The sequence below is a fragment of the Drosophila montana genome, unplaced genomic scaffold, assembly GCF_035044405.1.
Source record: "Drosophila montana isolate Dmon_TW-CO22-7 unplaced genomic scaffold, ASM3504440v1 contig_599_1, whole genome shotgun sequence".
NCBI classification, from domain to species: Eukaryota; Metazoa; Arthropoda; class Insecta; order Diptera; family Drosophilidae; genus Drosophila; species Drosophila montana.
In genome coordinates this window covers 320,123-335,882 of record NW_026998916.1, presented here as the reverse complement: position 1 = coordinate 335,882, position 15,760 = coordinate 320,123, and the positions used below count along the sequence as shown (strand labels likewise).

The following is a 15,760-nucleotide window of genomic DNA, read 5'->3' as shown; positions in this document are numbered from 1 at the left end:
TTTAAAATAAAACATATCCTTATAATCTAAAGAAAAAGCCATCTTTATTTATAAAATCAGAAAATCAAACAAATTTGCCGATAAGGAGGGTTGAGCGACGAATTCCACAAAAACTGATAAATAGCCATATCAGTTGCAGTCTGCCGGGCCAGTGGCGCCCCTTTAAGGACGCACACATACAAACGCACACAGACGCTTAGTGGCCAAAAGAGATCAAAGAACCATCGGACAGCCTGATGGCCAGCTCCAGCAGAGATAATTGTCTTGGGTTTGGACGACTTGAAAACATAAAAGCAAATAGGCTGCTGTCATTACGATAATAACAGGTCGTGAACGCAGGCTTTTGCGACGACGATGGCGAGACGACTGTAGGATGTCGGCAGAAGACTGACTCACTTCACTACAGAATATTTCAGATCAAGTTTAAAAAAAATATGTTTGTGTTATATGAAACAGGAAGGTAACGTTATGTGAAGGTTTCGGATCCACAGTATAAATCCTGGACCTTATTTTGATGTACTGCTACTGCCCACGGAACAAAACAACATATGAGATTCATAATTAGCAAATATACTATCTAGCTTTACCCGGGCCAGTGTTGTTTTTTTATTATTTTATTACTTGTTACTTGTTAATGAAATGTATAATAATATTAAAATTTTAGTTTCTAGTTGTTACGTTTTGGGCTGGGTTGAGAGTTGATCAAAAATCAGACCGTTTCATATAATATATATCCAGAACACATTTTATAAAAAAATTCACCATTCACCCTTTATTAAGCGGCCACCTCTCATGAGTGGATTAAAGTTACCCAACGGTCGCTGTCCGGTTGGTCCTATCGGTCGGTGTTCACTCATTTTTACGCAAAAAACACGTAAGCTTGACTGACTGCTAAGAGGATAAAGTGGCCTCCCACTATGATGGAAAATATTAATATATGAGTTTCTGGATGTCAAACTTTGGGAGACGTAATCAACATCCCATATTTCGGATTGACGCCTAACGACTAAGGCTCTGCTTCCGATCTCTTTTATCCCCACACTAACATGTATGTCAATAGATTAAGTTTCATGTAGAATGATTCAAAATATAAATACTGTCTTAGTATTTCCCAGCCTTGTCCAGTCCAACCAATTTCAGGTTGTGGAAAGTTTTAATCTATCCTTCTATCTTGAACTCCACGTCGTTCTAAGTATTTTATACAGATGTTCAAAAACAAGTTTGAAGTCCATCGAACTGCGATTTTTCATCTAAGAGGCGAGGATATTGCGAACACGCAACAAATGAATCACAATTTGATGGTAAACAAAATGATTGCATACAAATGCTCTCCAGGATTTTTCCATGCTCGCAAGTGGAATTTCCCACAACACTTCTTATCGTGCACCTTCTTCGGATAAAGTAGCTACAGTAAATATATCCGTTTCCCAGCTGTTATGATTTTGGCTGCCAGTCAGTTACCTAAGCCATTCAGCATTTTTGAGACCTGGGTACAAATTAGCTTATCCTTGCTTAGAGAAACCTGTAAGTGGGTGAAACTCAGAAGCACAGTTCCAAAGTTCAAAGTTCCTCTTCAATGTGTACGACTCTCGAGTGATTGCTGCTGCTGTTTGGCATTGACAATCATGTGCCAACCAGCTAGTAGAATAACCTGGGTGGTCGATGACGCATTCCTGCTAAATTCCGTAAATATTTTATGAGATGCGCGCAATTAGGAGCCTAAAACTAATAAGATATCATCAGCGCACAAGTTCTGCTAAAGCAAACTTGTTAAAAAACCATTAAAGAGCAGAGCAACAGAGAAGTAGCCACGTAGTCAGGAACCTGTTTTACCATCACCACATCTTAATCGTCAACTTATTCCTGTATATACTTCACCGCAATCGTTGTGTGCCTGTCTCTTCGACGTCACGATTGAGAATGCATTTCACCCGTGAGGTTGGGGGTAGATATGTGCGAGAGCCAAATTGCCTTTTGTGACACGAAAACAGCCGACATAACACGACTAAAATTTACCGAACATGTCAACTAAGTAGTATTATGTATGAAACGGGCATTATTTTAATTTGTGTTGTGCTTGAAGAATCCTTTATTTAATACTAGTGGGTACTGCCGTGAGAAGTGTTATTTCCTTAAACTTTTAGTTGGGAAAAAAGCTGGCCCTTCGAATTCCCAAAAATTACATTTTGAATAATGAAACGCAAACAATGGCCTCCTTTTCTTTTATGTTAAAATTGCAAGTGTAATTAAAATTTATTGAGAGATATAAAAAGCTATTGTCCTGAAGTTTAAAACACGTTTCAAATGAATTTTCATCAGGATTCTTGAAAACGAATTCAAATTCAAAACTTCATCCAACTAATTTTTTGATTTTCCGAAATGTGTTAAGCACCCTTCAAATTAAATAGAAACGAGTTTGAGGCCGATCGTGTGGTAAAAAAGTTGCATACAACTGTTTTCTTCATTTTCCCTACTTTACAATACCGTCTTAGGTCTTACGGGTATGCTGTACGTTGATTAGTCAGTCAGGACAAATAATTTTATATATTGATATTATAATAACTTTCCAGCATATAACACGTCTGCCATTTTGAAGCCAGGCACATACATACATATCTAAAAGTTTTATTGGGAGATCACTGCGGCTGCGGTTTGTATACAGATGAATGTTGTCCAAATCTTAACTTAAAAATGATTTTAAATTACATTCATAAACATTCATATTAACTTGAATATACTTGGGCGAGTTTGTCTTTCAGGCCCTTATCTATGTTTTAACACCTTATCTTTAACTTACCGAATTCCCAAAAACACTGTCGTATATTATTTTGTAATATATATTTAGAAACTAAACATGTGCATTAATCATTTTCAGACTTTTTTACAATCAATTTAAAAATGTTGGGTGCTCAACGGAAGCTTGCGCGTCTTTTCAGTTGCGGTTGTGAGCGGCATTCACTGATATTTCATTTAGGCGGTGCACAATGGACTGCTGTGTCCTGCGACATGATTCCTTGCGAACTAAATGCCAGTCGTGTACGCGGTTATCCTTTTATATGCTCTCGCCAGTGCGCACTTGTTACCATTGCGCAGAGCATTCTGCAGACTGACGCAGACGGCGGCACAGAAACGTTGGACAAGGCGCCGTCGCCGCAGCCAAACATCCTGATTTCTGACTCATTGTCACATATGTATGTGTTGACATATATGTATATGGTATTTTAACGTGTAAACCAACATGCGTAGTAGATTATTTATGATTGAAAATCATAAGTGTGGCTGTCTAGCGTGAATTTAAATATTGGCCTTATAACTCACTTTTAAAAACACAAAGATATTTGTGCTTGTTACTTAAGTTTCTTAAGTATGTTTAGAAAATTACGAATAAGCTATGGACAGAATGCCTTTTGCTCAGGCACTATCAATGCATAAAAAACGGTAATACGTTGGCGAGTGTAGGCCTTAAAAGACAAAAACCAGGATTTGTTTATAAGGATCAAGTGATTTTTAATAAATCTTTACTTGAATATCCTCACTCTTTAATATATACATGTACATACATTTGCACAGATAGGTTTTTGCATTTCATCCAATTAATAGCAACAAGGGTTAAAACATGCCAGGGACAGAAGGGCACAAAAAATTGAAAACAAAACTTGCAAAAATATAAAAATGAAAGACTAAAAACTGAACAGTAATAGAAAATAAATTTTTTAGTTGGCGACACTTGGCTTCTTGTCCCCATGGTGTTGAATCTTAAACCTATTTGTATCTGTATCTGCGCGCAGTTTCGTTGTCGAATGTTGGCTGCCGGTCTGCCGGGTGCCGGCTCCAGCAACACTGGCGGCAACCGCGATGGCGACGGTAACGCAGACGGCGACTGGCGGCCGAAGTCAACTAAACAACGCCAGCCATAACAACAGCAACAATAACAGTCATAACGACAACCCCCTGGAGAAATACCCGCATCCATCCTTGGCGTCGCATTGGCAAAAAGCCCTTCCAGCAGCTTGATGTTGACTTGTACCGTGGAGCAACGAGCTTATATACAAGTAAGATGCTTCACCTGAGCGGCAAATATATTTTGATTAATAATAAAAGAATCTACGTATACTTATGCATATGCAAGATTGTAACAGCATATAGCCCATATTAAGTAAAATTAACATATATTAACATCAATTGTTTTCGTGTCGAGCCCACTGTGCCGCTCGAGAATTCGGCGAGACGCGACAAAGAAAAATGTCGTCGAGTCAGAGACTTAATCATATCAGGACGCCTTAGTTTTTGACAAATTTAAAAACAAACGATCATAAAATTAGATATTAAGACTTGCACAAAAAATACTTATGCCGTAGATTTTTAAATACAAACATAAGCTATCTCGAAAATACGCAACACAATTTAAAAAATATTCTAAAGAATAACTAATTAAATCACCTTAAATTGAGTGTGCTCGACTAGCAGGTACCAGCCACAGGTACCAAAGAAAGTGCACACGACGCAAGCCGCGCACTTTACGCATCCGCCGTGCTTCTTCTTTCATAAACCCCACAACTGAAAATGAACTCTTAACAAAAATTCCGTGGTTATTGTCTGCTCTATATTAAATATGACAATAGTGGTTTTTATACCCTTGTAGAGAGTACTATTAATTTGTCATTAAAGAAGGAGTCATCTCCCATCTGCCAAGTTGATATGATGTAGCTACAATAGGAACGGTCAGTCGAAAATTTAGTTCTTGTATGAACCAATTAAAGGTTTATCATGATATTTTGATCGAATTCGGCATTTACTAGTTTCACTATGCTGTTTATATCGGAGTCAAAGCTGATCAAAATCGCAATTCTATATTAAATAGCTTTATATGAAGAATCGGTTGAAGATTGAGTTTTTTTATGGCGAAATATTCTTCTTTCCAACATATTTTCACAGAACTTAGCACTAACGATCTTCACCTCTTTCACGTATCTGCCAAACCGTGAGGCGAGTGTCTACAAGGGTATTAAATTTTCCGCGTGCCAAAGATGTCCGTACTTTTCCGTTTTTTTTTTTTAAGTTTCTGACTAACCTGAAAGTAAATTGTCTCCTCCGTAAACATTACTAAAATATCTATTAAAAACGTTGGGACAAAGTTCTTATAGATTCCGAGATCGACCCCGAGCTACTGTTACAAACATTGGAACATTCTACTGAACATTTGGGGGCTGTGCTTCTTCCCCCAGCCTCAATTTATGTGAATTGTTTATTTTCAATAACATCGGTGTTTTTCTTCTGATCTTTATGAAATTCAACATAAATATGGTGTCAGTATGTGTGGATATATCAAGGCAAAAGTTTTTTTTATTTAAAATAGAAATAATCTTGACTACATTTTGTAGCACAAGGTTTACCTTGCATTTATATGCATTTCAGCTAGCTCGCTTGCCTAGGTTTTGAGCAACCCATAGCAGAATTTTTAAAATATAAATTTAAAAAATCAATTAATGAATTAAAACAATCAATCAAAAATGTTTGAACTCATCCGCTCATAAATCGACAGAAGTTGATTGTCGTCGCCACAGATCTTAACGTCATACCAGCATTCCGATTTTTTCGGAAAAAAAATATCAATGCCTTCAGGGTATAAAAAGAATATTGATTTGTGTTTTTATAGCAATTTTAATGGTCAACCAGATTTTTTTTACCTTTCATCAAAATTTAGTTGAAAAAAAAAAAATCATCAAAATCGGTAATAATAAAAAGTATTAAATTTTAAGTTCCTGGCTCCTTATAGACTCTACAAAAACTTTTTTAAACTAAGAAATCTACGTATATTTTTTCAAAGATTAAGAGATCGAGTGGACTGTGTGCAGTCGGTTGCACCCGAATTCAACATTTCTACTTGTTTAACTATTACATGGTTTATTCTTCACTACCCCTGAATTAACAAATTTATGGTATAAGTAATTAATATACGAAATGAAGTATGCTATGCCCACAATTTCTTTGTCTTAATACCAAGTACAGAAGGCTACGCTTCCCCAAATTTAGCTGATCAGTTTGATTATTGACTACGGATCTATGCATGCTATTTTGAGAAGGTTTTTAATAAAAAGATTGCGCAAATTAGTTGTGTACTTGTATTGTACACCATTTTGCGCATTTATCACTGCCAACGGTATGCATTGAACAAGGCACCAAAGTGTGTAACAAGTGTCGGCTACTTCGGATGTTTTTCAAAACTCAGAATCGGCGGCGTCGACCGCGAGCACGACTAAGGATGTCAGCGCCTACGACGACCAGCACGACGACAACTTGTCGGCATCTTATTATTTCTCAATGAAGCAAACCACGCGCACACACACCCACATACTATGAAGCAGCCAAAGCTAGATACGGCTGGCTCTTGTGGCGACAATTCCCTTGTAACATTGTGCTCATGTCGCGACAGTTAGGGCGAATGTGGCACGACCTACAGTCAGGCCAAATACACAACCATATGTACATTCGAGCATACTTAAGAACATGCAGGACAAACCGGATACGGATAGTGGTACGCACAACTTTGATTTTCAAAAAGGACACTGGCAGAGTGTGGCGAATTGGGCGCCATTATTACCACCATTGTCGCGACAAATGCCGCCGCTATTTTAATTAGAAGCGAGAATAGTTGAGGCGTCGATGATGACGAGTTGTATTGGATTTCCGTTTGATGGGCCTGTATGTTTATAAGTATATGAGAAAGAAGAGTTTAGTGAATGCAAATGATGACGAAGATTAGATACCTTATTACTTTGATTATCAAAAAGAAGAAGATGCACATTTCTGTGGCCATGAATGTCACATTCTATGCTATATAATCCTTACAGCTATCGTGGGAAATTTTGATTACTACGCACTAAGCATTCCCTTAACACGATGATGAGTTTCATCAATCTTGTCAAGTCCGAATATCCGTACTTTCGAAGCTATATGAGTTACATCTTAAAAAATACATATCATATATTACAAGCAGAACAAGATCATGACTTTGTCCCTTTAAAATTTATAATGATTGGTCTATAAACATAGAAGTTATTAAAGAATTTATTGGTTATAGTTTGGGGCAAAGGGAAACATTACAATAGCACTGTGTATTGAGTGTGTAAATATGTAGGTTTAAATGGAGGGTAGCTTTGGATTCAGGGTATCTCCGAGTTGGACAGTCTCGACTAAAGCACTGTTGTGCTTATATTTTTGGGAGGAGAATAATGTTTGTAATGACGTCTCTGCGCTAGGCTTGGGTTATCTTCTAGTCGGGCACTCCCGACTGAGACTCTCTTATTTTAAATACCATGTCATTTTAGATTTTTAAATATTTTTTAATAATTCACACAAATGTCATGAAAGTAAAAAAGAGATTATTACAAACTATTTTGTTTTCACAATTTTAGAAATCTTCTTAATAATTTTCCATTACACTACTCAAAAAAAATCAAATGATTTGAAATAAATATTAATCTATTATGTGTGGGCCATGTTGTTTTTATTATTATTCCAAGTCAAGTACATTGTTCTGTTTAATTTTTGGTTTTAAAAACATTAAAAAAATGTGTAATGCCAAAAGTTAAAGTGCTTTAAATACCTTAATAAACACAACATATACCTGCTGTAGTATATGTAATATATCCCATTCAAGATCTATCAACTTTAAACTGTAATTTAATTGTGAAAAAGCCGACAATTTCGGTTTTTTTGAAAATATCTTGTTTTTAAATTTAAACAAAGAGCACTAATAAATTGAAACTTATGCGAAAAAGACAACATACAACTTATTAATCGCGGTAACCGGTTACATTATTGAATACATTAAACAAAGATAATTTACAAATTTTGTTTGGAATCTCACAAATTGCTTTTTGTTTATTTTATTTCTATAAAACATAAATGAGCAATAAAACACTTCTGCTGTGCTGACTGCACTTTCTTTTCTATTAAGTTTAGTTTAAAAATACACAAAATGTATCACAATTTTGAATATTCTTGTATTAGAAACGTCAGTTTTTTTTTCATATTTAAAAAAAGTGCGTATGTGAGACAAATTTGATTTCAAAAACCCACATCGCCTAATATGTTTCGAGTGGATGTATAAGCTGGATATTTACAAACTACCGAAACTTCATAGGAAATTGTTAATGTAAATGGACAAAAAATAAATTGGATTCTTTAAATCACTCTAATGTTAATTTGTTATGCTTTATAAATGTATATCAATAAATAAATGTGCATTGGAAACAATTTTAATTCTATTCAATTTTTAATTACGCACAAATTTACTTAATGGAAATGTAAATAAAATATGTAAGCCAATCAAACAAGTTAAAATAAAAGAGAATAGTACAATATTATAAACCTCAATAAAATATAGCTGTCGACATGTATTCACTATTAAATACAGAATGGCATATATACAATGAGCAAAATGTTTGATGCCATAAGTATTTTGATTTTTTAAGGGGCATATTACTATCGATGAAAAAACAGATTTTGAATTTGTTTACATGATTCACATTTTTTTGTGTCGTTGAAGTATTGTTTGTATGAGCCCTGCTTGTGATAAATGTACATGTATAATGTATATCATGTGCATGTTTATTTATATATGTACTTGGTGTATCCATGCATTTCTTTTACAAATTGTGCGCGTGTATTATGTATATGTTAAATTAAACACAACACAAATGTATATGTAGATACATAATTCATACATATATTAACTGCTGAATAACCCAACATTAATGACAGACCTAATACAAGGAATATATAACTTTTCAATTACAAAATCAATTGAAATGAAATAATGCCTTCGTTTAATTAATTTGATGTTTGGCCTCTGTAATTAAAGCCAAAAGCGCATCGAGTTTCAAGTCTTTGAAACGTGCAAAATGATTCATCATTGGCTGAATGGCATCTGACTCAATTGCCGCTGAGATGGTTTGATTTTGTATGGTGCGATTAAGGCAGGAAGCAACCTGTGCGAGAAACTCCCGCCATTTTTGTCGGTTATCCTCAGTAAGCGTTGCATCAATGCCCGAAATGTAAATCGCCTCGACCCGTATTATTAATCCGACGAGCGAAAGAATGCCAAACTAAAAGTGCGGTCAATGCGAAGCATTAAACTCAAGTTTGGGTCAATGGCAAATCATTTAAACTTACGCGACTACAGAAAATGCCCGACATCTTTTTGTCATTCAATGTAAACGCAACCGAAATGTTGATAATTGTTTCCAAATTTGCTTCGTGTATATGCTTTCTGAACTCCGGATAAAGCGCATAAAGCGCACCCTCCACGTCTTCACGATCTTTCTTAACGACATTTTGCAGTGAACAGAAAACTCCACTCCAAACGGTCCAGCGTATTGTCTGATCAGCAATAAAGGGCATGATGCGGCGTAAAAGTATCTGAAGATAGCAAAAATAAAAAAACCCTAAATACGTGTACGAAACAATAAATTTGTAACACATACCTTGCCCTTGCGCACGTTCATCATGGATACAACTTTATTAAAGGTGAGGCCGGATTTCAGTTTGTTCACTAAAACCTTGCGCGGCTCGATTTCATAGTTGAATTTATTTTTGAGCGCTGGATTCATCGTTTGCGGATTAGCTGCATCAGCCTCACGCTCTTCGGCCGTTTTATTAGCCATTTCTAGTTGTTCTACAGCGGCAATGCGTTCGCTTTCCTTCTTCTTCTTTAAAACAATAGTCGCCATAACCTCGGGACTATCCAGGTCCTCTAGTTTAAGCAGGTATCGATACAGGGTCTCTATGTGTAGCAGAATATGTCGAGATTTACGCATGCTGCTCGGCACCAGGACCACTTCGTTTTGATATTCATTGGTTTTATCGTTATTTTGCCCAGTTGTTGATGATAACGACAAGGCATTATCCACTGGACTTACATCGCTACCCATGATATCAGCATCAATAATTTTGCGGGGCGCTGTAACACTTCCGTATTGTAGCTTTCCCAGCGAATTCTCGAACTTTAAAGGCGAAAAGATATATCCCGGCAGAGCATTGCTGTTGTTACTACTATTTGTGACGCCGCTAGTGTTGCTACTGTTCGCGTTGTCCGAATTTCGTCTCTCGCGATGTTGCTGGCCATTGCGTGAGCCATTTTTGTTGCCTAACTGAACCAATATTAACTGCGCATGGCCCCGCGGCTGTGTTAGTGGATGGTTCAACTGGTTGTCCTTATGTGCCTGACTGTGACGCACTTGACCGTTTCTGCGCTCCCTGTGCACCGTGTAGTAGTAGTCGTCAATATATGGTGTGTCAGTGTTTAACTGTGATAACTGAATTCCGATGAGCCAGTGCTTATCGCGCGTACTCATCAGATTGGCGTACTCATCAAACTCCTCCTGAGGAAGATTGCCGCCATAACGATTTAGTTGCTGTTGTTGCTGCAGCTGTTGGGGCAGCTGCTGCTGCTTTTGGCGGTCGCCAGCACGACTTTGCTGCTGTTGACGCGCAACAGCTGCGTTCTGAAGAAGCGGATGGTTCTGCTGAATTTCCTGCACAAGGCGCATATTAAACATGTTATACATAGAGTTGGGTTGCTGATTGAGCAGATTGTGTGGCGGCAGACGTGGCGGCGGAATAGGCTGCATAAAGGCCGCCGGGTGCATGCCAACGGCGCGCATCGCATTAAAGCTCGGATGCATGGCAAAATTGTTGAGCGCCGTGGGCAAAAGTGGGTTTGGCAGTGGACGGGGAAAACTGGGCGGCAAGACATGCTGTTGCAGCAATGGGTGTTGCGGCAGGTTCGTAGCCAGGCCAGTTGGATATATGAACCCAGGCGGAACACGATTTCCACTGATTCCGTTTAACTGTTGGTGCTGTTGTGAATGGGGCGTCGGCATTAGACCTGCGCCGGCTGCCGGAATTGGGCCGGCGCCACCCAGCGGGTGGGGACCATGAAATCCAACATTTTGCCTTGGTGGCGGTGTTTGTGGCGTGGACAAAAATCCAGGAGGTGCTGAAATTACATTAGTTTTAAATCTTTTTTCTTATGGTTTAGATGATAATGAACTCTATTTACATTACTTTTTATGCATAAACATTTGAAATTGAGCATTTAGTTATATAACAAAAACGTAGTTTAGATTCCCATTTCATTATACTCGTGGAGAAAGTAGCGAGATGAGTACGGGCGGAATAACATTAAACACTGAATTTGAGTATATATTTATGAGCGACGAAAGTTCGGTAAAATGAATACACTTGTAGACATTTGCCTCACGGTTTTGCAGATACGTCTGAATAGTGAAGCTCGGAAATGCTGAGTTTGATGAAAATATCGTGGATAACAGAACATTTTGCCATACAAAAACGAGCTTGATCCGATTTGGCCCACTTATAAACAGTAAATATTAATTACGAAATGGTTTGGTCAAGATAAACAAATAAATGAAACTCGATCTAGATTTCTTAATAACCAAAAAAAAATTTTTTTTACACATGATCGATTGTTACTATGGCAGCTGTATGATAGAGTGGTGTGATCCAAACGGCGCCGACATATGTACTATCTGCAACAGTTCTGTTCCTTCTGTTGAAAGCCGGACCCATGCAATGTTTTAAGACGATAGCTTTAAAACTGAGATACTAGTTTACATTCTAACAGACAGACGTCGCAGATGTCTTCACCTATGCTTACATATTTCACGACAAAATTATAATACCCTCAATAAAATATCTTTTAGGGTAGACATACGAGGCCGTGAAAGATTTAAGTAACTTGACCAGGTGTGCTCATTACAGAACGGTATTGGCCGAGCCAAGTCTATAGCGAAATTTGGCCTATTAGTTGTCAAGTCCATAATATTAATAAACAATTGTTTTCGCAATATAGGTTTAACAATAAATACGAAAACACCTAGCCTTACCCTTGTGCTGCAGTGGCTTTTGTAGCTGTTGCTGATGTTGGGATATTGTTGGCGTTACCACCACATGCTGTCGATTGCCCAGACTGAAGTCCTGTTGGTGCAAAGGTTGCACCTGCTGATGTATCTGTTGTTTGGGTATTGCCTGTTGAATGATAAGATTCCGTTCAATGTCTTCAAGAGTCGAGATTTTAGCCGACGCGGGTGGTGGCATGGGCGGTAATCCAAAATTGGCATTTGACTCATTTAATGGCTTCATTTGTGTTCCTGTGTTTGTGGTTGCTTGCGGTTGGGATTTAAATGCGCTGCGAAAGTTATCTCGAAAAAGCTGTTGATTGTTCGGTATTGGAAAAGGGGGATGAGTTGTCCAAACGCCCGAGTCCAAGTTGATGCGGTTGTTTCCATCGCTTTCTCCGAACGAACTTACATCAACGTCATCCAATTTCATGGACGACAGATTTAGTTCCAAGTCCGAGTCGTCAATGCTTCCGCTTTGAAACCCACGCAGGTGCATGTGCTGACGCTGACTCTGGAAAGCGCCATTGCCGCTCTGGCTGTGATCTGTGAAGTCTGTCCCTTTGCGAGCTTTTTCGCCGTTGCCTCCGAGTAGGACAAGCGTTTCGTGGGCTTCTTCCCAGTCGCCATTTATAGCCGAGCCAAACGTTTCATCGTTAAGAGCGTCGTACTCTTCTTCCGGAGGCTCTGCAATTCGTCCGTCACTGCCATCTTCATCCTATAAATTACATTTAACTTTTTAATTGATTTAACATTTTTACATTTTAATAGTACAAAAATAAGCATGGTAGCAATTTAGATGCATTTTTTTTGTTTCCAGACGATTGTGATTTTCGCCGAAAACGAGTATATGGCTTCCTTTATATTGGATACATTACTATAGTTGTTATCCATTGAATTTCTTACCGGTACACTTGTAGTTGTATCAAACCCGAAAAACGAATCGTCCATTGCGAAAAACTATTTGTTTTATAAAAAATTATCATGACTTGTCAGTCACCATGAATGGTTAAGTTGAGAAGAAGAAGTTGAATGGAATCCACATCATCCACAGGCCACATCCACATTAATTTACAATGTTAAAACTATCGTCTTAATGTACACATCGATAAATTTTGAAAAATAAGCTGCGATAACAAGTAGTCAAAAATAAAAAATTTTTTTACTTTATATACCCTGTACCCATAGAAAATGGTTAAAAAGCGTATTTTAGTTGGTTATTTTTTACTTAATACTATTAAAGCGCTTTCGTCGAAAGTAAGTCGAAAATACGTCCTTTTCTTTTGGCGCAGCTCTGCATTAATCAAACTCATTTTTTGATTTCTTGGGCGCGCTGGCAATATTTTAGTTAAGTTGTACTAAGTTGCGTTTTTTTCTGGCGTTGCCCGTCGCAAGCTTTGTGCTTAAAATCTTATTTTTCACTTTTTCCCCCAGTCCTGCTCGTTGAAAATTTAAATCTATACGTAAATTTTTATATTGAGCTCCACGTCTAAAGCTATATTTTACGTGGATAGTTGAAAATAAGTTTAAAGTCCATCGAATAAAAAACCAAAAGTTGGAATTAGCGGTTTCCGCACATGTTAGTGTTGTGTATAGTGTTAGTGTTCGTTCTTTTAAAAGTGGATTATGCGAAAAACGTATCAGGTATATGATCACAAAGATCTTTGTAAATGAGTTTGAGCCCGATCGACGAAACTTAAAACTTTGCCCTTACAACCTTCGAGCCGCATTTATCATCAAAGAAGGACGGACCTTGAGAAAAGTGTGAAGTATATGTCAAACGAATTTTCGCAAAGATCTGGGTAAATTAATTTTACATATCACATCAATTTTTATAAAAATCCTTAGAAATGAATTTGAACCCGAAACTTCATCCAGCAAATCTTTCATCTCCATTTCCACTAGGCGGCATAGATTTTTCGAAATGTGTGTAAATGCATTTGAGCAAAGACCTAATGATGGAAATCAAAAGTTTTTCGCACTTGCGGTTGGAATTTCCCAAAACTAATTTAATCTTTTTAGCCAAGACTAATAGTCTTATATGTATATAGAGATGTGTAGGTTAGTACGATCAAAAAAGATAAAACAAAAGGGGAAAATAACAAATAACTATTAATTGCTTGTGGTAATTATCACAAGTTTCATGTTTGGCAGTTAAAATCTTGTTTAAGAATTAAATAAATAAAAATTAAAATTAATCATGTATTCAAAGAATTCAACAAACTGCATCCGAATTAAATACATATGTACATCAGACTCGAAGTTTCATTATTATTATTTTTTTACGGCTATCGTGACGAACATCGCAACAGTTATTTAAATAACAGTCAAAAGTCCGTATTTCTACCGTACTTTTCAACATTGAATTTAAGATAAAATGCAACTTTTGATATTGACATGCATGCAAATAAATTTATCTTCACTAAATTGACTGGTTTTAAACTCTTTGTTTTTAGACACATGTTAAATTACAAACTAGTTACTTAAAGGCGTATAATAAAATTCACCTTAATTATTTTCTAATTATATGCGAAAAATTATATTGGTAACTGATATATAAAATCTCGTCATTTCAGGGATAATTTTCGTTGCTCAATTTCCAAAAGTTTTTTTTTTAATTCTATTTTTTCCGCCATCAATTGTTCAATTACTGAGTGGTGCCTCTTGTTTTCAATTAACTTTTGTTTATAAAGCGCGCAAAATTCACTTAGCGCTAGTTGCGTACTACTCGCAACATCATTGACCAAACTGATTTGTTTAGTCATTATTTCAAGTTCTTTTTTAATGGCTCTCGCCCCAAATTTCGAACTTTTGCCACTCTGTAAAAAAAGTGGGTCAATATCAATTTCGGCTTTTGAATCTTCTGGCTCATAGGCGAATCCGGAAGCATCTTGCAGAGCACTATGATCTTCCTCCTCAGGCACAACGTCTTCAACGTCTTCCATGTCAAATGTAGCATTGGAATTGTCTTGTAAGTCATCCTCGGATGCATTCATTATAATTTGGCTGACATCATCGTTCAAACGACACAAACTAGCTATAGTTTCCTCTGCGGAGCTTAGACCGGTTGCTAAGGGAATATTGTGCATTTCATTTTTTTCTACTTTCTTGATTATAAATCTTTTCCAGTCCTTCAAAGCCTACTCAAAAAAAAGCAGGCCAATTAGAAGAAAAAAATTACGATAAAATAAACACCTTACCTTTTTCCAAGTCGCCACGTCTTTTTGTGGCGGTCCACTACCATTTAGCTCCAACGCGAGTTGGTCCCAAAGCGATTCGAATGCGTTGCGTGTGTCCCATGAAGGATTTTGCAGTAAAACGGGATGTTTCTTTATGAAGTTAAGTAATATTAACTCCTGCGCAGGGTTTCGAGGTTTACCTCTATGGCGATCATTCAGCTGGGGCAACATTTTATACTTGCGATTCTGTGCCGATCCCGAAACATTTGCATTGGGGTGCATTCTGTTCATGTGTTTACTTAAATTGGTTGTTGTCGTTTTGTAGGACAACTTGGCTTTGCATATGTTACACAAGGCAAATGTGTCATCAACCGCCCGAAAGAAGCACCAGATTTCACTTGTTTTTCTTTTCATATTGTTATTGTTTAATGCAACTTAATATAGTGAACAATTTTTTTAATAATAGACGTAGTGTTGGTAAGTACCAAAAATGGGGCTGCCATACAAATCACAGAAAACATAAAGGGTATTCTTGAATATGCTTGTTACCTTACACAAAAGTGAAACTAGAACCATTATGAAAACTATATATTTACATTTGGGTATAATTTTAATTTTTTAATCATTTTAAAATACGATGTACATAAAAATAAAATG

The 15,760-nt window shown here is 37.0% G+C and overlaps 2 protein-coding genes across 2 annotated transcripts; both read right to left on the bottom strand.

The window, feature by feature from the left end:
- Nucleotides 1–7,050: 7,050 nt before the first annotated feature.
- On the bottom strand, nt 7,051–12,987 carry Patr-1 (Protein associated with topo II related - 1). The gene is made up of 5 exons (XM_064698365.1): nt 12,831–12,987; nt 11,913–12,642; nt 9,489–11,002; nt 9,178–9,423; nt 7,051–9,110 (listed from the first exon to the last, which is right to left on the bottom strand). The coding sequence occupies exons 1-5, from the start codon at nt 12,873–12,875 to the stop codon at nt 8,832–8,834; spliced, it is 2,814 nt and encodes a 937-aa protein (XP_064554435.1). The 5' UTR covers nt 12,876–12,987; the 3' UTR covers nt 7,051–8,831.
- Nucleotides 12,988–14,112: 1,125 nt separating this feature from the next.
- Nucleotides 14,113–15,591, bottom strand: bdwf (bedwarfed). Its single transcript, XM_064698366.1, has 2 exons — nt 15,125–15,591; nt 14,113–15,064 (listed from the first exon to the last, which is right to left on the bottom strand). The coding sequence occupies exons 1-2, from the start codon at nt 15,515–15,517 to the stop codon at nt 14,492–14,494; spliced, it is 966 nt and encodes a 321-aa protein (XP_064554436.1). The 5' UTR covers nt 15,518–15,591; the 3' UTR covers nt 14,113–14,491.
- Between the last annotated feature and the right edge of the window lie 169 nt (nt 15,592–15,760).